Source organism: Balearica regulorum, chromosome Z (genome assembly GCF_011004875.1).
Source record: "Balearica regulorum gibbericeps isolate bBalReg1 chromosome Z, bBalReg1.pri, whole genome shotgun sequence".
Taxonomy (NCBI): Eukaryota; Metazoa; Chordata; class Aves; order Gruiformes; family Gruidae; genus Balearica; species Balearica regulorum.
The window spans coordinates 72,912,349-72,935,060 of record NC_046220.1 but is presented as its reverse complement, the minus strand read 5'-3'; the positions used below and the strand labels follow the sequence as shown (position 1 = coordinate 72,935,060).

Sequence of the window (22,712 nt, the reverse complement as noted above, 5' to 3'; positions counted from 1 at the left end):
TGAGATTAAGGTCTATTTTTTTGGAAGCCAAAGTAAGATTACAGAGGAAATGGAGGGAGGGAGGTAGGATGGGGCGCGGGGGCAGGATCCTTTGAATCCAGCTGACATCATGAGTCTTGAAAGCCATACAATTCCAATAGGATGGCTTTGGGGAAATAATACTGAACTAATACAAGTTACGTTAGTCTGTTCAACTTCATCTTTCAAAAATTTTGATTTTAAAAAGAAAACAGGCAATTTAGGGAACTTTTCATGAAGATTGAATAAAATTTGATTGCTGGAGGCAAGAGGAAATCTATAGATGAAAAAGGAAAAGAAAGCCCGTTGATCATATTCAAAGTACAGCCTGTATTTTGGGATTGCCATCTATTTTTATTTCTGTTTTTATTTCCACTATAAACCCAGTAAAACTTCCTAATGACATGAAGCTTGAGAATTCATGCGAACTGTAAACTTGTTCTAACAGAATAATAAATTTTTCAGAGACTGGCTTTCATCACCTGTGTATGTTGTTTATTTTAACATACACAGTATTGAAATATTAAGCTTTCTGGTGTAGTTTTAACAATAGTGCTCTTGGTAGTCTGCTTTTTCATGTGCTTTTCCTTTTGAACTTTTGTGTGTCTATAAGATGACATATTACAAAGCTGATTGAGTGCAGTTTAAGGTGATTATGAATAATTCAAAGATATATCCTGTGCATCTTGTGCAATTTCCAACTGGTGACCCCTGTATAACAATGCAAGATGAAGTGATTTCCTATGGAAATGAAGTGGAAAATGAAGTTGGTAGTGTGGATTTCTATTTTTAAAGCCTGAAGAATTTTTGCCTTTGCTTTTGTTGGTGTCATTAAGAAATGACAAGATTTTTGTGTAAAGGAACAGTGTAAATTGGGTTTTTAGTGACATTCTAACCTAAAACTGCTGGTACCCTCTGGAAATCTCTGTGTGTAGTTAAAATCGGGCATTTCAAAAGACATCTTGATGAAATAATTAAAAAAAGAAAAAGCATTCATGTTACAGTTGGGGTGTGGAGAAGGGATAAGAAAAAAATAAAAAGGAACATGTGTTCAAAGTAGAATTTAGAAAAAGGAGGATGGGATTGACTCCTGCACTGGAATGATGAAAACCCTTACTGGCCTGACAGGATGCAGAGGAGCTTGCAAAGGCGAACAAGAAAATGTTAAGTCATGACAAAGCGGTACTGTTTTGGGGGTACGAACTGCAGGTAATACAGGCAAATATGTAAATCTGTGGAGAATCAAGAGGTGAGGGTTAAACTGCTTGAGGAAATATATAGTTGAAATATTAAATTCTAATTTTTGAGGAAGAATTTTTTTATTTCCTATCCAGCAAATATCATTTGACTTTGCTGAAACAAGTGTAGAGCTGTATACACAAGATTTTGCTGTACTACAGTATAGATCTGTTTCAAGTCAAAATTAAGACAGCATTTGTGTTTAACTTGAGAAGGCTCTATTGAGTCTGTAACAAAAGTCATTAGTGTTTGAAAGCAGAAAATAGTTGCTATAATTTCTTATACTTGATCAGTTAGAAATTATTCTGGCATTATTATTTTAGACTATGGTTTTGGCACATATGCAGCAGGAAGAAAGATTCAGGAAGGCGTTTAAAGTTAACTGTAACTTAGTTGACCGTAGTGTCATGGCAGAGCTGGTCCGATAAAGGCCTGTTTTGACTGTCTGGATCTATTTTTGCATTTAAGCAAAAATATAAATGACATTTCATACCACTGTTCCTGCATATGACAGCAACAGCACAAACTAAATCCAGTAAGGTGTTCCTACCAGATATTACAGCTCATACTATGTGCTATCCATAGTGCCTGTTATCCTGCTGTCTGTAGAGGTTTTTAGACACATTTATTTTCGACAGGAGTAAAAAGTCCTGTCAAACACAGAGCCCACTTCAGAGAGCGGGAAGTTTGTTTGCTTCAGTGAAAACTTGAAGTCCCTACTTTCCCACAGGAGAAGGGTCATGAAAGCGGCAGTACCAAGGGCAGAAGTGGACACCCTGATAGGAAGGAGGGACTGATAACGTCCTTTGCTAGAGCCAAGGGGCACTGGTTAGAGACAGGCACACTGCTGCAGTGCTGCTGGAAGCCACTCTTCCTCTGGGGGTTCACAAAGACTGTACCACTTTACGAGGTGGCAGAAGCTCCCTGACGAATCTCCAAGAAATCTTCCTTGGCCACTTTAGCCATAGTTTCTGACTGCTGGTTATAGGTTTATTATCCTCTATTCCACACATGGCTTGATAGCTTTACACCTGACTACAGGGATCCTACTGATGTGTCTGTTAAAGGGCTGACAAATTAAAAATCAGCCTATTGTGTAGTGGCGTCCCCATCACCACTGTGGTGTCACGTCTGTTTGCCGCTCAGTAGTGTAGAACTTGGTCCAGAATGATGTGATTAAACAATTATTTGATTTTTTTTTTAATTATTTAGAAAGGAACAAGATCTTTTCTATCCCATGTTTCATCACCCCTGCTGAAGTCAAAGTAGCTGTTTGTTGTAAGTTAGGGTCATGAGTTACTTGTTTTTTCCAAGCCACTTAGAGCCACCTCAGTATCTGAGGTTTTTTAATTATGTTGTTGTGCCTAGGGAGTGATTTTGGTGCATAATCAATTCCCTTCTTTAGTTCTGACTAGCAATGCACACCATGAGTGTTTCATTCAGTTTTCTGCTTCCACTGTTTTTTTGGTGCAATTCCAAATCTCCCAGCTGTATGTAGGGAGAGTAAAAACACTTTTGGAACTTTTGGAGGAAGACTTTTTTTGTCTTCGTGACACTGTCATTGGTAACTTGCTAATGCTGAAGTTAGCCAAATGCATTCCAGCTCTGCCTTGCCTTTCTCCAAACTTCCTCAGCATGATCATGATCCATTATAATCACCTGCCTCAGAGGATTTTTTCGTTTTGTCATAAATCTGTGTTATTTTCTCACATATGTTGTCAGTGCATGGTTTTTCTTTAAGGTTCACGTACATGTGCATTTACAGTGCACATTAGCAGAACAATCTGTCAGCTTGTTTGAAATATTATGAACACTGTCAGCTTGGCTTAAAATAACATCTTCAAAGGACATAAAAAATAACTTCCTTCAAATTTCCAATGAATAGTGGAAACAATAGTGCGAAATATTCAATCTAACATAACACATTAGAACTCAATTTAAATACGGGGAGTTGGAGAGCATTAGTGGTCAAAATAAGACAGGACCTTGAAAATTACTGATTCACAGGGCAGTGAAGTAAAACCACTGGACTTACCTGCAGTTCAGATAGGTTCAAATTCCTCATCTTGCCTGTGCTTGCCCATTTAGAGCTTTTTATAAGACCAATAGTAATACATACTGGTGAACAAGCTGATCTGTGGCACCAGTCTTGACTATCGAGAATGAAGTGTGTCTTGCAGTCAGTAAACCTCTGTGTACTCAGTTTTCCTGTGTAGAAATGGGAATATCTCATTCATAGAGATACAGGAAGACTAAAGCCATTTTTGTAAAGACCATTAGTACTCTTGGTGAGTAGGTTAAAAATTTATTGTGAGTTAAAATTGATAGAGAACTCTTTAATGATCAGGAAAGCTCCCCTTATTTTCAACACTAAACAGGAAAGCATCGAGATGTTTTTTCATTGATTTCAAATAGGATTTATTAGGGTGAGAAAGCTAAACCTCTTAGTTAGCCTTTTTTAGTCTTTCAAACCACCTGATGAGGCTACCTGTTACGTGAATTTTCCCTCCAGCTTTTCCTGGGTGCATTCAGCCCAGGACTGCATAAACAACTTCTCTGCATATGGCAGTCTGAATCATGTTTCTGAGTTTCACACATCACATACTTTACGGTGTGTCCTTGTGGCTGTGATACAAATGTATTCATAAGGATGTTGGGGAGGCAGAGTTTGTAAGGAGTGATGTCTTTTAAATGCCTTTAAGAAAACATCTTGTACACTCAAAATCTTGTCTTGTTTTCGTTTTTTTTGTTGTTGATTTTAGCTATATTAAATTGGGTCTGTTTAGAAACATTGAGGTTTCTTTTTATAAGCTTTTAGCTATCTAATGGCTGCACTGTAAGGAGTAAAGAATTAACTTTGACAGCTATATCTGTACCGGGTTTATCTTTTTACGTAGAGTAAATTTCAACAGGAAAGATGCAATGTTTTATGATTTTCAACATCATTTAATTCTCATTAAACACAAATTGATTCAGTGCTCAGGGAAAGATTTTTATAACTAGTGATTAACTTCTGGTTTTTTACTAGGTCATAAAAGACCTACTGGTATGTTTAACTCCATTCTGCAGCTATTTTCTGCTCAGAAGTGAGCATTGACTACAGTATTGCTGAACTACTGCTTTGCTAGTGTGATATCCCACTTTTCTTTTTTTCCTGGTTTTAAAACCTTTGATTTTAAATTGCTAGAATAATTTGTGTATTTTGACCAGTTTAAATTACTTAGCTAAAACTCAAAGTGATTTTACGGAACTTGAAATGCATAATAATAATGAAATCCAGGACTATGCTAATATACTGCCCACATCAATATCCCCAAAAGTGGTGTGATCAAGTGGTAATCCCAATAACCTCTTTTCCACACGCCCTTAAGCCACCCTATCCTCAAAATATAAGGGGGAGAAAAATGGGAATGTCACAGTATTCACTGAAGTTAAGCAGATCTAAGGTCTGTACATTTTAATTGCAAATAGTCATGTTAAAAGTATTTTCCAAATAATTGCATGATTTATAGATGTAAGATAAATACATTTCTATATTTAGTGATTGTTTGCTTTGAAAGGGTTTTTGTAAGCTTTAGTTTTGTGGTGCGCTGCATGAAGGTTTAAGGTAGAGTTTTCAGAGATGTAAAGTTTTACAGGTATTGGAGCCATTTTGAAGAAATACTGTATAACTAAGGACACAAATTTAGGTGATGCAAAAAAGATCATGTAAGATGCTTTTTTTTTCTTTTTCCCTAAATAGGGAAAACCCTTTTGTTTTGGAATGGGAATCCAAGCCCAGCTCTTAGTTGGAAACTTTTTTGTTAACTTTATTTTGCTTTTCTTGATGGATTTTACAGCTGATGATGCCAAGATGAAATAATGAAAACTAGTAGTAAGATCTGAGACTTGCTGTAAATATTTTCTGCATTAATTGGAAGGTCTTTTGAGGACTTTCCCCATGCATAGGGAAGATAAGACTGTTAGATCTTTGCACAGTTATAGGATGCTTTTTGCATATATAATATGCAATAAATTGTTGAGCTGTATGTCTTATGTCTGTCTCCTAGAAAGCTTTTCTAGTGTGCATGTGCCTTTTTAGAAACAGTTTCTACCAGGCAAAGACCATAGTATGTCTTTGGCATCTGGTCTATCAGAGCATTCCAGGATTATGCTCTTTTTCCACCAGTTAGATTTTATTCATTATTTTGGCCATGGAATATTCACTTGTCTGTTTGGATATTTTGTTTTGGTTTTACTTATATAGAATTTGAGGTTTATATATTGATATCTTCACAGCATTAAAATTATTCCAGTGAAATGTCAATATTTAATAGAAACAATTTACAATGACTATCCTTAAATTTGCTGAATATTTCTACTACAACTAAACAGCAGGCAACTCTTCCAATTTCCCCAAGTATGTAACATGCTTCATGCTTTGAAGAGGGCAGTCTGGCTACATCTGGAAATTTCTTGTGTAAATACAAGATGAAAGATATCCAAATATACTATATTCCCCTTTCAAACTTAAGGTAAGTTTTCCATATCCATAATATCCCACCCTTTCATTCCATATGTATATGTGCCAGACCTCTGCTCCAGAAACTGGAAATCACACACAAGCTTGCCAGCAGCAAATATTAACAGATTCATATATTATTCCTTTTTGTATACGTCTGGTTTAGCCAGTACATCACTATCTATACCCTGAAGCTAGCTGCAGTAAAGAATCTGACAATCATATGCTAAGATAAAATGTGCCCTGCTGTATTTCTAAGTGCATTTCTCTCTTATGTAATAAACAGTTTATAGTTAAGAACTATCTAAATGTTTGCACTATCTAATATAGTGATGAAAGGCAATTCTAAATCTTGAAGTCTGTCACACCCCAATGAAAATAGCATAAAGGATTTTACTTTGGATTCATGTATGGTTAAAGGAAAAAGGCTTATCCCTCAAGGATTATATATCTTTCTTTGATTTACTATTTAGAAAAATAACAGTAGAGCTTACAGAAATAATTTTAAAATGACAATTTGAGAAGAAAAGAGTAGGCATTATAGCAACATGATTGGCTTTATTAATATTGCAGTGTTAATAATGTAACATGAATAATTTTACAGAAATAGATAAAATAATGAAACAGAAATAGAAGAGCCTTTTTGAGCTAGCTTTGTTATTTTAGAGAAAATTTTCCTTTTATGCAGAGACAAAAAGTTAAAAGTACAGATGCTACATTTTGTTCTGACAAGAAGCGAACTCCAGAGTGGTGTGGCTTATCAGAAAAATGGCTTTTAGATACTGCAGTATATGCACTGCTCAAGCAAGCTGAACACTTAATTGGTCTAGAGCCTGATAGGGCTTGTAAATTATGAAAATGTTTTTGCGCTTGATGTGTGTATTAGGAAGCTAGTTTTGTGTCCAAATGTTTCTCATTATCGTTCATAGTATGTCACTATTTCTTGAAGTTAGTGAGGAGATGAACAGCAGGTTTTACCCTGTGAATTTCGTAAAAGCAATGGAAAATATATTTCTGTATAACTCTTCATCATTAAGTTTATTAGAGAAGCCTAAAACTCCCATATTTTAAAATATTTCCAAAAGGAAAGCTGTTACAGCTTCATCAAGTGGGTTTATTTAAGAACAAAAAAGGTAGGAAATGATGACTTCTGATCTGTGGAACATATTGAGTGAAGATTAGGTACTTTGTTTCTGCATATGCATGCTTTATCTCTTGGCTTAATTTATGGGCCCTTCACACCCTTCCAGCTTCCTATTTGGATGTATCTCTTGTAGGCTTCACTTTTGTCATAAATTCATAACTTTTAGAAAGCTTTCTATTTTGGGGTATTCATAAAGAGTATTGCGAAGTGAATTTTAGAAAATATGTACTAAGATCTAGCTGGGTTGGGGTTTTAGGTATAGGGGTTTTTTAATGGAAAAGGAAATCAGAAGTAGGGTTTTTTAATGGAAACTTAAAATAACGATTTGGAATTTTTAAACTTTTGAAATATATTTTATATGTACCTTCTTAATTTTTTGCATTACTATAGCAGAGTAAACTTTTACTTCTTATTTTTTCCTGTGCTCATTTTAAATATTACCAAATTTCTAACTTTTCCAGAGGTCTAATGTAGAAGATGGGTAACAAATTCTTCCCATTTAAGAATTTTGGGATTTTCATGTATTCCTGTCACTGACCACTATCAGAAAGTGCATTCTGGCCTAGAAAACCAATAGTTTAATGTTGTGCGGTGCTTGTGCATAACCTTTTTCATAACTGTTCGATTTAGAAAAGATAAACTTACCAAAGAGAAACAGACAGAAATGTATTTTAAATTTTTTTTAGTTCATTTGAATGAGTGTGATTTATTTTGAAATGTGCTCAGTTTTATGACATTATAAAAAATACCCATATTTTTAATACAAAAAATTCCCCATGAATCTGTTAGAAATTGAGAAGCTTACAAGAAGAAGATAAATTATAGTGAAACATAGCTTTTGTTTGTAACATTAGGTTACATACACTTGACTCAGAGGAAGTTTGTTAAAGAACAAACTATTTCTATGTAGAGAACGATTATTTCATGACTGCATCCATTAAAAGGTGCACTTCTGTGAGGATACAGTTTTAAATGTGCTTAAATAGTTGGCCGTAATACACTACAGACTGCCCTCAGTTTCTAAAAAAACATCTCATAAGTCTAGTCAACTTCAATTTAAAAAAGTTTGCATGGCATTTGTAGAAAATTCATAATAAGATTATAAACCAAAGAAGTTATTTTTGTGTCCATGATTGTCAGTGAGAAGATAAACTGCACAACTACACCATCTCTTGGCAGCAGGTACAGAACTAAACTAGTCAGACAAAATGAAAAGTATTTGTAATAATATTATATTTTTTGTAAGACAGCCTTCAGGGAGCAAGTTTCTTTCAACTCTAGGTATAAATCTCATAATTAAAGACTAACTGAATGTATGTGAGGCTTTCTTTACGAATAAGTAAAACTTCTTCCAGTGCAAAATATTTTTAAATGGTTTTATTCATGATATCCCTATTTCCTAAAGTTTGTTTTCAACAGATGTTAGTGCTGAACAGCAGAGAGGGTGGTGAAATAGGTGGAGCATTGCCCAGCTGTGTTGTATTTAATGTATGACTGCAGTGATACTACACAGACTGAAATCAGATACGTCCATGGAACAGCTGCCTTCCTCGAACCAAGTTCTAAATTTCTCATGAGATAGATAACTAGATTTGGAGTTGGATACGACTACCTGTGTATTTCACACATTATGCCTAAACACATACACAATATTTCTCTGTGTGTCTAAGTATGCCCACAAACTTATAATGAAATTCTAGTTTAATAGGATTTCTGAATGTGTATAATCAGTCTAACTTCTAGTAATTTAAACAAGGTACTCTTAGATAATTCAACTTTTGTAATTTTCATTCAGGTTAAGCAATGTGTAGGGTTTTTGAAAAACTGCCTTTATGCTTGCTATTTCACTTTTTACCATGTATATGTATCACTTCCAGATTTGGCTTGTGACTGTTTTGTGCTCAAAGGAGTCACCTGTACTCAGCATTAAAACTTAATTTGTATTTGATTTTACATATAAAGCATTTTATTAAGGTTGGAATAGAATGGCCAAATTAGAAAGTACTGTGCTAGTTCATGTACAAAGAGTGAAATATTCTGAAAAAATCCAAATCTTTGTATAGTCATGGACCATGTATTTTATGGACACTAAGAACTCCTGATGAATGTAGCTGCTGTGGCTAGCACGTACCCTGGTAAGAGCATATAAATGGCACTGTATCCTAACTCCCTAGCCTCACCAATATGCAGGTCTGTGGTCTTGTTTAGAGACCAGATTGAGCCCCAAAGCTGTAAGCAAATTTCATCTTGTTGAGGTCACCAGAGTATACTGCTGTGACCTTTGTAAAGGCTGTTTCAACAGGGCTTGCAAAAGCACAACTAATACAGGTAGTGTGTTCCTGCCCTTGTAATGGGAGGACTGGCTTATATTCAAGACCACCTTCAAGAGCCTGAGTGATTTTTCAGAAGTAGTCAGCAGAAAGCATTGCATTGCCAGCCATTGACTTGTCACTCATCACAAATGTGCAAATGCCTGGTTGATTTTGATAGTTGATGTGTGCAAGTGTGGTGCCAAACTGGGTAGGAGTTGATAGGGGTATAGGAATGTTTTCTGTACTCCAGACAGGTCACTGTTGTTTCTTGGCTATTACATTGAGGTAGGAGAGCAAGACAGGGCTGTGCTAATGTGTGCTGCTGTGTGTTTGTGTCTATAAAAAACCCCTGAGTTTTGATTGTTCTTCTGAAGCAAACGTGGTTATGTCAGAAAATGAATCCTTTGGTGTGAAGTTACTAAGAGGTTTATACCAACAAACAAAAGCAAGGCAGTATGCAAACTCAGTTGCTACTTGTCTCCTGGTTTTTTTTGGTCATTTTTAAATGATAGTTTACTGTATGTTCATATTTGTTATGGAAAAGGGAGTTTGACTTTGTTGGGTTTGACTTTGTTGTTCTCACATAAAGAAAAACATAGATGTGCTTGAGAATTAAGTGACTGATCTCTAATTGCTATTATTGGAGGAACATATATTTAAGTCATTGGTAAAATACAGCTGTTAAAGAAGACAAAATGAGACGACAGTGGATCCTGAATGTAAAGAACCGTTCTCAAAGAAACAAAGAGAGAAAATACATCAAAGTAGTAATAATGGCAACAGGTTATTGATTGAATTTATTACAATGTGTTTTACAATATGTCACTGTCATGGTTTAACCCCAGCCAGTAACTGAGCACCACACAGCCGCTTGCTCACTGCTTCCCCCCACCCAGTAGGATGTGGAGGAGAATGGGAAAAAACCCTTGTGGGTTGAGATAACGACAGTTTGATAGGATAAGAAAGGAAGATAATGTAATAATAACAATAATACAAGTGATGCACAAATGCAATTGCTCACCACATGCAAAAGGAAAATAAAACAATCAAAACCCATTCTGTTTCCAAGATGTGAAACCGTGTTCCCCAGTTATATCTGGATCATGAGGTTACATGATGGGGAATATCCCTCTGGCCAGTCTGGGTCAGCTGTCTTGGCTGTGCTCTCCCAGCTTCTTGTGCACCTGGCAGGGTGTGGGAAGCTGAAAAGTCTTTTACTTAGTGTAGACACTGCAACTACCCAGCAACAACTAAAACATCAGTGTGTTATCAATTTCTGTTATGATGGTTAAATGGTTAAAAGTTTAGATATTCAAGGGAAATTGAGGAGATATGTTATCCCCATAAGAAAATCACAACAGCTTTCATCATGTTGAATTTAAGTTACCAGTTAAACATTCACAAATTATGTCAAGATGAACTTGATGTTCAGCAGACAGAGAACGATCTATCTTTTCTGGGAACGTAGTTTAATAGCATAAAAATAGCATAAAAATATTGGTTGTGAATAAAATTTTTAAAAATACTTTGTGGAGTGAGAAGTTCAGTGACAAAGGGTATTGAGTAATGGTGAATAGCCAGTGAGGCTGAGAAAAGGAGAGAGAATCATGCACCAGAGGGAATAGTGAAGAACGGAACCAACATGTATAAGGTGTACAGGAGATACTAGACCTTGTAAAACAATGAAGAACGGAAATAGAAAATGGGTACTTTTTTCCAAGGCTGATGAGAATGAGGATAGGGTAGCATTGTTGGGTTTGTCAGGGATAAATCTGTGGAGACTCAGGAACGAATTTAAGTGGGTTTGACAAGGAATGAGGATGGAGAAGAAGGCAGTATTGGATGAAAAGTCTGAAAAAGAGTAATGGAGAGAGAGAAAGAAACACAGAACTATTTGGTGAAAAGTGGATTATGCAAATGAGATTTCTGAGATATGGCTTTCACAAACAGCGATTCGTGTATGTCCCTATGCTCTGAAGATGCCACTGTTGATAGAGAAGAAATCTGAAGTTGCCAGCCATGAGTGTGAAATATTGTGCTGAAATTAAACTGGAAGGCTAGGATGAGGAAGTGGAAGGAATCTTATTGTTGGATGTAGAAGAATTTTAGAGACGCTAGTGGTGAAAGAGAATTGTAGTCAGGAGAGTTGCTACAGAGCATCATAAAAAAATGGAAATAAGAAAAGAGGGATTTGAAGCAACATTAATATTAGAGGAGAAGGCTAATTGCAGAAAAATTCTGTAACGATTTTGTACTCAGAGACAAATTGGTATGGAGACACTGCAGCCCTTCTGAGGGAGTCTTGGATATTGGTTAGGACATTTTTACATTAATAGTCAGATTATTGTTTATATGAAATGAGACTGAAGGACCTTAATTACAAACAAAGGAATTCTATCCTCTCACATTTAAACAGTAACCTGTTTTTAATATCTGTTAAAAAAGAAAATAATTTTAAAAACAATCCATGTTTGAAATATATTGAGGAATCTCACTGCAGAACAGCAAACCACATTTTTCTAAAAGATACTACAAATTTTTTCACTATGCCTAATGCTTAGGTACTTGATTACTGCTGTGCAGGCTAGCTTGGAAACCTGATATAACTGGGTGTTGTGCAGTGTAGATGGATAAATATACAGTGTGTTTTAAACCAGAAACATTCATTTTCAAGTCATTTCAATATGAGTATCAGAAATCAAATCCAAGTATACCAGAGCCTCATCTTGCAGAAGCAGTGAAATCTTGGTTTTAAATATAACTTATTTTACAAAGTATCTTTAATCATGAAAGATTTTAAGGGGTTTTATGTTGAAGTTGATGAACTGCCAGAGTTATTTAAGACAGTATGTTGTTTCTGAGCTAAACGCTGGATGAATTGAAATGCAGTATTCAGTTGTAGTTTGTTATATTTGAACAAAATCACATTTTGTCAAAAGAGCTTTCAACAACTGCATATTGTGCACATGGAAGTAGTGATTAACACTGGAATTTGTTATCTGTAACTTTGGGTTTACAGATTCTGAAGCTAAGTGGGAATTTACTTCTTTTCCTTGTGGAGCACTGTGTTCAATTAGTATAAACTACTTGCAGAAAACACTTTTTTGAAATTTTTTTCTACTTTGCCAATTTTTTGCTTACAAATGTGTAGACATTTTTATTTGTTTCCTTATTTAGCTAGTCAATTATATAAAATTATTGTGAGAAAAGAAGCAATGTCAAAGAAGTAATCATGAAACTGAGACAGGAATATTGCTTGAAAAGTTTGCTTGAGTTACTTTTTTGCGTTTCTCTCGCGTTTCTCTCTCTCTCTTTTCCCAGTGAGCTTCTTACTTTTACATTGTACTCATACGTAACTCTGGGGCCTAATCCTGAAGTTGCTGAACTCACTGAGTAAAATTCTGAGAGATAACTGAAATTGAGGGCATTTAGCAACTCTGTGTCTTGCAGATTAATAGCAACATATCTTTGTTATTAAAAACATGTGTATCCCCCACCATCTACTAGTGCCCAGCTGACCTATAACAGAAGAAAAGGAGTTTCCTTTAACTTCTCAAAACCAATTTGTCTCAACAACTTTGCTGAATGATGATGGCATTTTTTGTTTTCTAGAGACTTTAAAAAAATATCCAAATATGTATGGTCCTTGAAAATCATTAAGTATATTGAGCTAATAATCTCAGCTACTTTATGCAACATTATTTATAAACCACTGAGGCTCTGAGTTAAGAGTGTGCATTTTATCACTGAAATATTTCATGTGGCAAAGTACCACTTAGGCTTTCAATTGAGGAATTCTTCCTTCTTCGCCTTTCCACCCGAATAAATAAAACCAAATCCATGTTTTAAAAAAATTGTATTATTTTAATTAATAAGCAGAGAAAATACGGCATGATGGTTTGCAGTACATTTTTGTCAGAAAAATCAAATAATGTAGAAGAAATAATAGCTCACTATATGTTACAAGAATTTTAGTGAAAATGACTGTTCTTGTTAGAATATACATGGTTTAGCTACTTTTTTTTCCAAAAATTAAGTAAATTTATTATAGAGCCACCTTTGATAACTCACTGCAAACTACACCTTTTTTTGGCTCAAGTGTTACTGAACCAGAAATATTAGCTTTATGTGAATTTCTGTATATTTGCAGTTATATTTCACTCTGTTCACACTGTGCCTGTATAAGATCACTAAAATGGGTCTTAGGCTTTGAGAGCACTGAAAAAATATGAGAAATTATATAGAATTATGGTGGGAACCACTTTGTATTTGAGTTTTAAAGACATCTTTGTAGCTCCTTTATATTTTTTCTGTTTATATTTTTGTTTATTTATTGCCGGTAGGCAAAACGCTACTTTTAATTGATGTGAAACATCTGGTGTTGACGTAGGTGAGTTTGAAGCAATCTGTGGACTTTCAGTGGGGTTCTAGTACATCTTCACAAAATTTTAATGTAATTTTTACAGAAAAATATTGATCAGATTTGATTCTTTTCTGGAAGGCAAAGAAACCTTTAACAGCTGGGCAAGTCTAAGAGTGATGAATTTATTTTTGAAAGAGGCAAAAGGAGGTTGGTTTGGGGTTTTTTGGTTTACAGAAGCCATATTTATGAGAGTAAAAACAAGGAAAATCGTAAATTTGCTAGAATAGCATGGGATGGGTTAGAAAAGTTACGAAAAGATACAAGGGAACATTTCTTTTACATCCTTGTACGTTTTTCTCATGCAGCATAAAAAAATCCCCAAAGGAAGCCAACTGAATAGTTTCCAAAAGCTATTTTTATTAGTAATATTTATTGGTTTTGTGGCCAAGATAGATTATTTTCTCAAATGCAAAGTTTGACAGTGCAGACAAACATTCAGCTGGTGTTTCATTTTCAAACCATTAGGCAAATATTTAGCAATTCTTTTAAGAAGCCATCTTTCTAAAATGGTTTCCTAAAATCTTTCATGATGAATTAACTTAAACAAGAAGAAATTATTTCTGTGGTCAGTAATATTCTTAGAAATTGAATGCTCTAGTTGGGAAGGAAGCATGGGCAGGTAGGAAGGACTTTTTTATCACTCTGCAGTGGTTCAGAGACATCTCTAAGGCAAGCCAGCCTGCTTGTTTTCTGGTTTTGTCTAAACCCTCATATACTCAAGTGTATAAGGTGCCTTGCATCATTGCCTTCTGTGTACGTGTTAGAGATTTTTTTTTTTCCCAGTAAAGATCAACTGCAATTAACAAAATGCTAAATATTTTTTCGCCTTGACTGGCTATGCTGCTGTATGGCTTCTCTTCTAAGAATGCTATTTTCCTTAACAGCCCAACATTTTCCAACTAAGCATTTCACACTTGTGTTTTTATTTTTGTTCATAGCTCTATGACATGAAGCATGATTCATTGTGAAGGATTTAAGATTTTATAAATTTTAAAGTATAGTTACAGAGATGTTATATTTTATGTTTTTTTCTGATTATGTAGGTTTTTCATCACACTACAGTTGCTCAAGAAAAACTGCAGAATATTAAAAAAGTCTCTTATCTATTCAGTAATTGCAAATAACTAGGGAAACTTCTCTGTAAAATACACGTGAAAGATTATTGGAGAGTATTGCTGAGTGTAGGAGATAAATCCCAAAGACTTGTCTCCCTAGAATATCATCCCTCCACCCAGAAAAAGACCTTAGTTGCAACAGATGATGATATAATGGATACACAGGACAGTTAAATACAGTTGCCAGTCAGATGTGCTGGTTATGGCAAATAAAGTTAGGTTACTGTATTCATAATGGGTTTGAAAGAAAGCAAAGAGTGTTTCAGGTCTGCTAATGATACATATAGGTGTCACTGAGTTTGAAAATCAGGAGGAAGACCAAATCATGTAACAGTGTAATCATGTAGACACTAAAACCTCAAATTTCACAAGTTAATCTTATTTTGCATCAGTATGGTCATTACTGACACAGCATCCATTTCTACACCACAGGAAGTGGTACTGAAGAGCTGTCACATAAATTGAAAGCCCAGGGATCACGTTTACAGAGACTTAAGGAAAGCATCTGATACAGTCTGGAACTGCCTACTCAGGGAAAAAAATGAGAAATTTCTAAATTCAGCTGGCATATGTAGACCTGATAATTTGTAAGTGATATACTAAACCCAGAAAGTACAGTTACGTTTCTTTTCTGGATTGTAATTGAGAGCAAAGCAAATATGCTTCCTTCAGTAGAGATGACCAAAGGGAGGATGGGGAAATAGCCATTTGGAGAGTGTAAATTGTGCCCTTGGAACCTGTCTTGTGAGCTGTGATCACAGCTCTGAGATTGCTGGCTGTCTCTGATGGGACCATTTTCAACAAAGACCTGGACAGCTTTGCTCAGTTGTGACTAAAAAGAAGGTTTCAGGTTTGTTTCTTTGTTTGTTTTCTTCTTGCAGCTTTATAGCTCGTGCCTTTGTCACCATGACACTGACCTATGATAATACGTTATCTTGGAAGGCTTTTATGTTTATTAAAAATTATTATTTTTGCAGTTGAATGTTGTCAGTGTCAGCTAATTTATTTTGCTGAAAGTATCTTAGTCGAGTGAAATCACCCGTTTAAATCTCAAATAGCCATACATGGCTTGAGACTTGCCTGTCTGGCATCTCTGCCCAGCTAGTCCTGCCCTTCTGCCTCACATTTAAAATCAGCATAATTTCCAGCTCTCTCAAGGAGTGTTGGGAACATTCCTTCATGTGAATGAGGGGGAACAGCTGGTAAGCAAGCATGGGAGGCAACTCAAGAGGTGAGCTTCCCTGTTCAAAATACACCTTCCTTGTGCTGCAGCAAACTGGAGTAGATTGCACATTGTTGTTGGCACACTCAGTATTGGGTAGACTTCCTTTTGCTGTAGGCACAATTGTGGTTGCATGGTTGACTGTATTCACACTAACAAATGAGTAAAATTTTGTTACGCATCTGTAATAGAAAGAAAGATTGATTTAGCAATCTTTGTAGATCTCACTTTCCCCAAGGCCTTCCTTAATTTACTGCCTCTGCTTTTAAAAAAATCTTGAAGATGTTAGGAACAAGAAGGAAGAAGAATGTCTTGGCTGGGACATGCGTTGTTTTGTTAAAAGACAAAAGGGGGATGGGAAACATTATAATCTTGGGAAAGTGTTGGCTTACTGTGAAATATTGTATCCTAGAAACAATGTGGAAAGTTAAAAAAATTCATTAGTTAAGTGTATCATTGTTTTTCTCATGGATGTGGCTTGGATTTCTGAGGTGAACAAACTGAGTAGGTCTATCTTCTGCTTTTCCTAGAACATATTTTATTTAGGATTCTGGAGAGCAGTTGTGTGACGCAGGAGTCTAATGATGCGGCCCTGTTGTAGGTCATTCATTTGTGATAAACACTTCATGTGGCCACTGTCGTCTTCACTTCCCATATTGGTCCTCTTCAACCAGATTTTTTGTACAGAGGATATTAATTGCTGACATTCCAGTTATGTACCTTCCCCCGTGCCCCCCTCCTTTGCAATCCTTTTTCTGGCTTCCTTTTTAATTCTGGTTCTCATCCTTTTTGTGAGGACTGTGGTGATATTGCAATCCCTGACATATTTTTCTTATCCTAGGTTTTTCGATAGATGCAACTACATCCTTTCTCACATGTGCTTCATGTTTTCTGCCTGTCGTTTCATGTTGCACACAAGTCCAGTCAGATGTAATTGTTTAACAAGAATATAGGTGCTAATACAAAGCTAGAAAGAAAGTGCTTACATTGCTGGAGGTATTTGCTAGAAAGCCTTCAAACAAGTTGCAGAAGATAGTGTGTTACTGCAGAATTCGCTGAAATAACTAAATCTTTAAAAAATTTTAAGGACTGATGAACTTGTCAAATTTTGTATGGCACAAGACTAGTACTCCACAATAGCAGGCACCTCTGCAACAAAAGAAGAGGGGTAACGAGGGAGAAATGTAGATACACATTTCCTAATTTTCTTCACATCTTTATCTAGTGTTTCAGTGCTCTCTCCTTCCCTTCCGGAATCAAACTTTTGAATTGTGTACATTAGTTCTGTTGTTTCATGTCTTTCCAGCAAGAAACATTATGATAACAATTTTTTTTTTGCTAATGATTTGTTAGCAAGATTAGACATCTGTTAGAAATGTTAAGAGGCCAGAGGCCAAACACATTATTTTCTTTCAAAACTGCAACGAACATTTGCCAGTATATGTAAAAACTCCTTGTTCAACCTTCTATAATTTTTAGAGCAACCTTCAATCATTTTAGAATATTTGATTTAGTATTACAATTCAGGGTTATATTCCTTTGCAGAATAATATATGGAGGGCAAGCTCGCAGAGCTCAAAGTTAGGAAAACAATCTTTTACTGGTAAACTGAGCAAATTTATTTTTAAAGACAAACAGAATTGCTGATGCAATCTTACTGTCCCTTTCAGACAAGTCTTGTTTCACATGAAGTCCTAAGGCATCAAAGCTGGATAGAGTTGGGCTAAATTTGTTCTGATGTTTTCATGTTTGTGGTTAAGGGGCAAATAATGTCTGAGTCTTGGATGTCTGTATGTTGCCTTTTTTTTTTTTTTTTTTCTTTTTTTTCTATGGGACAGTGGAAAAGGGTAAGAACTGGCTTTCATTGAGAAGGCTCTGTAGAGGGTGACGTATTTAAGGTGAGCTGTTTAATTCTAGAAAGATGCAGTTTAGGTTTGATTAATGGATTCATAATTCCACGCTAAATAAAATAAGTATCTTTGACCATAGAAAAAATAACAAAACTCCTGAAGCATTATGTTACTTTCTCTCTCTCTTTCTCTCTCTCTTTCTCTCTTTCTATCATCTGCATATTTACATATAGATGTTTGGATTTTTTATTAGTAAAACATAAAATAAAAGGCATTGTTTGGTCTCAAATGTTTTTCTTCATTTTAATTCGTATCCAAAACAAAAGGAAGCAATTTCATATTCATTGAGGATGAAATGAAAGAAAAAGAAACAGTCGTGCCTTAAGTTGGGCAACAAAATGAAAAAACTGTTATTTTAATACATGTATGTCAGTGTGAAATTGCCAGGGAGGGACGGGAGTGTTGAGTTAGACAAGTGTTGTGGGCCCTAAATGAAGTTTTTCTGATTTATTTGAAATAGCTAAATACCATATTGTAATCTTTCTGTCATTTTTTTAGGTGTGATTATTAACCATTTATGATGTTTTTGCAAGTGTCTATGGTATTTCTTAGACAGAAAATACATCATTTTAATTGCTTGTTAATGTTTAACAAATATTACAGAAAATTTATTTTCTGATAGCCAATTCACAGTTTATCCTTTATATGTTACCACATACTTGGAAAATTTTATGTAATTGGATGCATAAAATAGGTTTTTTAGGATTTATAAACACCCCCACCAAAGACATACAGTTGTAAACTGCAGTCTGTTCATAGAGTTTCTCCAGGATATGCACAATCGGCTAGAAGTGACACTAATTTTGAAACAAATAGTATGGCTAAATGTAGGTTATTACATTCTATCTCCAAATACTGTAAGAAGCAATTACTTGGTGTTTGAAATCCTCCTTCAGTTGTTGAAGTGTCATTTGTGGAGGGAATTACTTATGTGACTCCTCACGAAACTGCACACCAAAATAAGCTTGCAATTATTATTAATGTCATCACACAAAGATTCTCTAGCTTTTGGTCCCGATTTAGAACGCATATTTGAAATGGTAAACAACATTAATTACTTTACTAGCTTGGGTCTTTTGTATACAAAATAGCCCATAAAAAGAGCCTTAGTAAGGTGCATAGTCAAAAATTAGAAGATACAGTAACTGAGGATCCCTGTGCAAGCTTAATTCATACTGTGTGTTTGCATTTCGTGATCACATCCTCCTTTTTTACTCTATAGAACTGTGTCTCTTTTAATGTATAGATTGGATAGTAATTATTAAGCAGCTCCTCAGTATTTTGTCCTCTTAGCATTTAGAGTGTGATTCAAGATCTGACTTACTAAATGCAGTTCACACCCTCCTCTGAAAATATATACTTCTATGCATATTTTTCTATTTTGCTCATCACTATAGTAAATAAAGGACTTTAAGGTCACTAATATGTCTTCTTCCCCTCTGTACGAGGAAGGGCATGTTTTAATCCTTGTCTTACAGATAGGAAGCAGAGATACAGTTGCGTAGGCAACCTTTAATTCTTGAACACTTTATTTTACAACTATGAATTACTTTTATGTTAGGAAAAGAGGGCAAATGAGAAGTGTAATTTCCTAGGTGTTAGAAAAGGGGTCAACCTGTCTCAAATTCCTTCATCATTGTTTCTGTCTTTTTCCATTTCTTCCATTTTCCCTTCCGTTGTATGAAAGGCATCTCGGTATCTTGGCTGAGACCTTTGTTTTTGGTTGGGAAGTTGGAAAGCTTGATTTTACAAAAGTGCTAAAATTTAATTTGATGTTCCTCCCTTTTTAATAGAATTTTTAGGAATTTTACTAAAGAGTGACTTAATAAATAGAAGTCAGCTCTAGACAAGAACAAAATATTAACTTGAAAGTAATTTTTTCCTTTCTCTAGGATTATCAGCAAAATAGAAATAATTAGAAGTAAACATATATCATTCCCAAAATTGAATTTTATTGCAGCTAAATATAACACAAACCTCAGAATATCTGAGCTTTGTTCTGCTATATAAGCCATGAATTTTGGCAGCGATTAAATTTAGCAAAAGTAAATTCTTCCAATTCTTCTTTTAAGTCCTTTCCAAAGTATGTATATTGTATTTTGGTATTTTTTGTAACTATAAGCTTGCTTAATGGAGCATTGAGAACTGTCCTAAAATGTATTTTTATCTTAACCAGGCCTACCTTTATTCAGTGCTAGTGGGAGTTTTCCAAGAGCAATGATGCTATGTAAATGTGGACTGTATAATTCAACTTATGAAAAAGTCAAATTCTGCCTTCAGGCTTTTATTATGAAAGCCAATTCTGAAACATGTACGACCTTTTTAAAAGGCTGTAGAAATATTTAGCTTCTGTACCTGCTAAAAATGCAGAATTTTCTGTTTAATGAGGAATAGCAGCAGAGTATACAAAATGTTACAAAGAAATGTTTATCCCATCTTGAAATAAGCAAATTTTCTAATGTTTTATTTGTTTGACAAACAGGTACACACAAAGTTCCACTGCAGGCAAGCCCATGCTCCAGGCACTGACACTTCATGCTTGACATTTTCCTATGATGGTATTGTCCTTGCCAGCCGGGGAGGTAGGTGATTGAAAGAACCCTTTGATGTGTTGAATGTAAGATAATTTTAACTTTACAAAGTGAAATAGTTCAGTAAACAAACCATTTAAATCATAGCATCGTTAAATGTAATTGTTTATGATGGAGGTAAGATAGTGAAATCAGATACTAGTGATTTAAATCTGAAGTGTTTCACAATTTACATGTCTTATGTTGATACACTATGCAATACCGTGTTACTAAAAGCACATTTTACAGCAGTTAAGGAACGTTTTAAAAGAACTTTACTGTTTATATTACATAGTTCTTGATCTGTCTTCTTCTCTAGTATTAATACTACACCAAAAGGAAATCATTAGCTTAATTAAAAATAAAACGAGACCAGTTTGTTACTTAGTTCTTCCGGGGAAGATTACTGCCTCTCAATAACAGTATCTCTATTTTGGCATTATTAATTCCTCAAGTAGCTTTCTTATCCAATGCACTTTTCCATTCTAATTGGATTTTTTATCTAATTTATATACAAAGATCAAGAGGTGATGACTGGAAATGAGTGGCCAAGATGTACTTGAATGGCAAAAAATTTTAAAATGTCTACAGGACAGGGAAAAAATGCTTGTTTTTTAAATTTCAGGTAAAACTTATATAAAGAAGTATTAGATAACAGAACAATTCTTGAGAAGGCAAAGACCTATTTAAAAACTCATTCACTCCAATATTAGATGTATTGGATATGATGGTGTCTGCCTAAGACAGCTTTTCACACAGAGATTTGTCTACCCAGTATTTTGCAGGCAGGTGCAAGCACACAATCCAAGCTGTCTGGATGGAAACCAGCTGTAACCAGAAGCTATGTGTATGCATTAGCATGGCCCCAAGGCCAAATCAACAGGCCTAAGGAGAGGCAGTATTTGTTAATGTCGGCTAACATTGTGCCTAACATATGTACAGGACATCTGGTCAGTTTGGTATGTAGACAGAATGAGATTACATATACAAAATACCAGAATAGAGGTATTCATAGATCGCAAAAGCTCTGAAGCAGGGGATGTGCTTCCAAGCCAAGGGCTGTAGCTTGCAATTGCTTTCTATCCTCCCCTTGTCCCTGATGAGTAGAGTGGCATTGGTGGCTTTTACAGCGATATGCAGCTGCAATTCGATGCTACCTCTCTGACTTTGTATGTCTTGCCACATTTCTAAGATTCCAAACATTATGTTCCCCAGATCACATCTTGCAGAGTAAGATGATGGCAGTATTGTCCTCGACAGCCCTGGGCTTACTAGGGCACACTAATGGGACACGGATTGTTTCTTAATTGCTGTTCAGGCTCCAGGATCCAGAGTTCTACTGCCACTGTCCTCATCATGAACCAGTCCTAAGTGGTTGAGGTAAAAACTCAACCTTACTGGTCCTTATTGAACCAGCACTATGCGAGAACCTTCTCCTCCTTGGAAAGTACATGAACCATCTGTCTTTCTGTTCTGAGTGAACTGAAATGCTGCATCTGTCTGCCAGTGGTGTTGCCCCTGAAAAATTCACACAGACATACTTTAAAAGATTTAAAGAGAAGCTTCAGTGTGCTTTTAAATATTAACAGCAAACAAGGCTAATACTTATGTGAGAAATGTTCACTAGTGCTGTCTTGAAACCTCCATTCATGCAAATTCTCTTATGTTTCACATTTTTTGAATGTAGATCACATAAATGACCTTTGCTTATTTTTATTGCATGTGGCACTTTTGGTTGCCTGCTCTTCCTCATCTGTCTCTGGATTTTGTGTCGTGTTAAACAGACTTTCACTTACTTATGTTTTATCTACCACACTATTCTAAGCTATATAAAATGTTGATTGATTGTTTGCAGAATGTAAGACTGTATGGAAATTTGGCCCCTCAGTGTGGATAAAAGTGCTACTTTTGTCTAGTGTATTAAAAAAAAAAAAGTCCATGTGCGCTATGCTAGAGAATAAGGAGGATTCATTTTGACTTGTTTGGTTAGTGCTTTAATATGAGTGCTTTGGATCTGTACCAACAAAAGCAGATGTGGATCCAGCATTCATAGATTAACACACCTGCCAAGTGCTGAGGATCAAAGAGAGGATAGTTGTTTGGGGAATGGGGACTTTCATTGAAAGCCTCATTGACTCTCCTGCATCTGATGTAGATTCTGTGTTGGATATGAGAGAGATGAGGCAGGACTCAGCTGCAAGCACAAGGGAAAATGAAAAGCTAAGGGGCTGCTATGAGAGTTCCCAGTCTTACTCTTC

General features: G+C 35.5%; 1 protein-coding gene across 2 annotated transcripts in view; it reads left to right on the top strand.

Annotated features, from left to right (window-relative positions):
- The window catches only part of WDR70 (WD repeat domain 70), a 150,521-nt gene that overhangs the window by 88,309 nt on the left and 39,500 nt on the right, over positions 1-22,712 (top strand). For both annotated transcript variants that reach the window (XM_075740041.1, XM_075740042.1), the window contains exon 11: positions 20,367-20,466. In XM_075740041.1, coding sequence (XP_075596156.1) covers positions 20,367-20,466 — 100 coding nt within the window. The remainder of the gene's footprint in view (positions 1-20,366; positions 20,467-22,712) is intronic.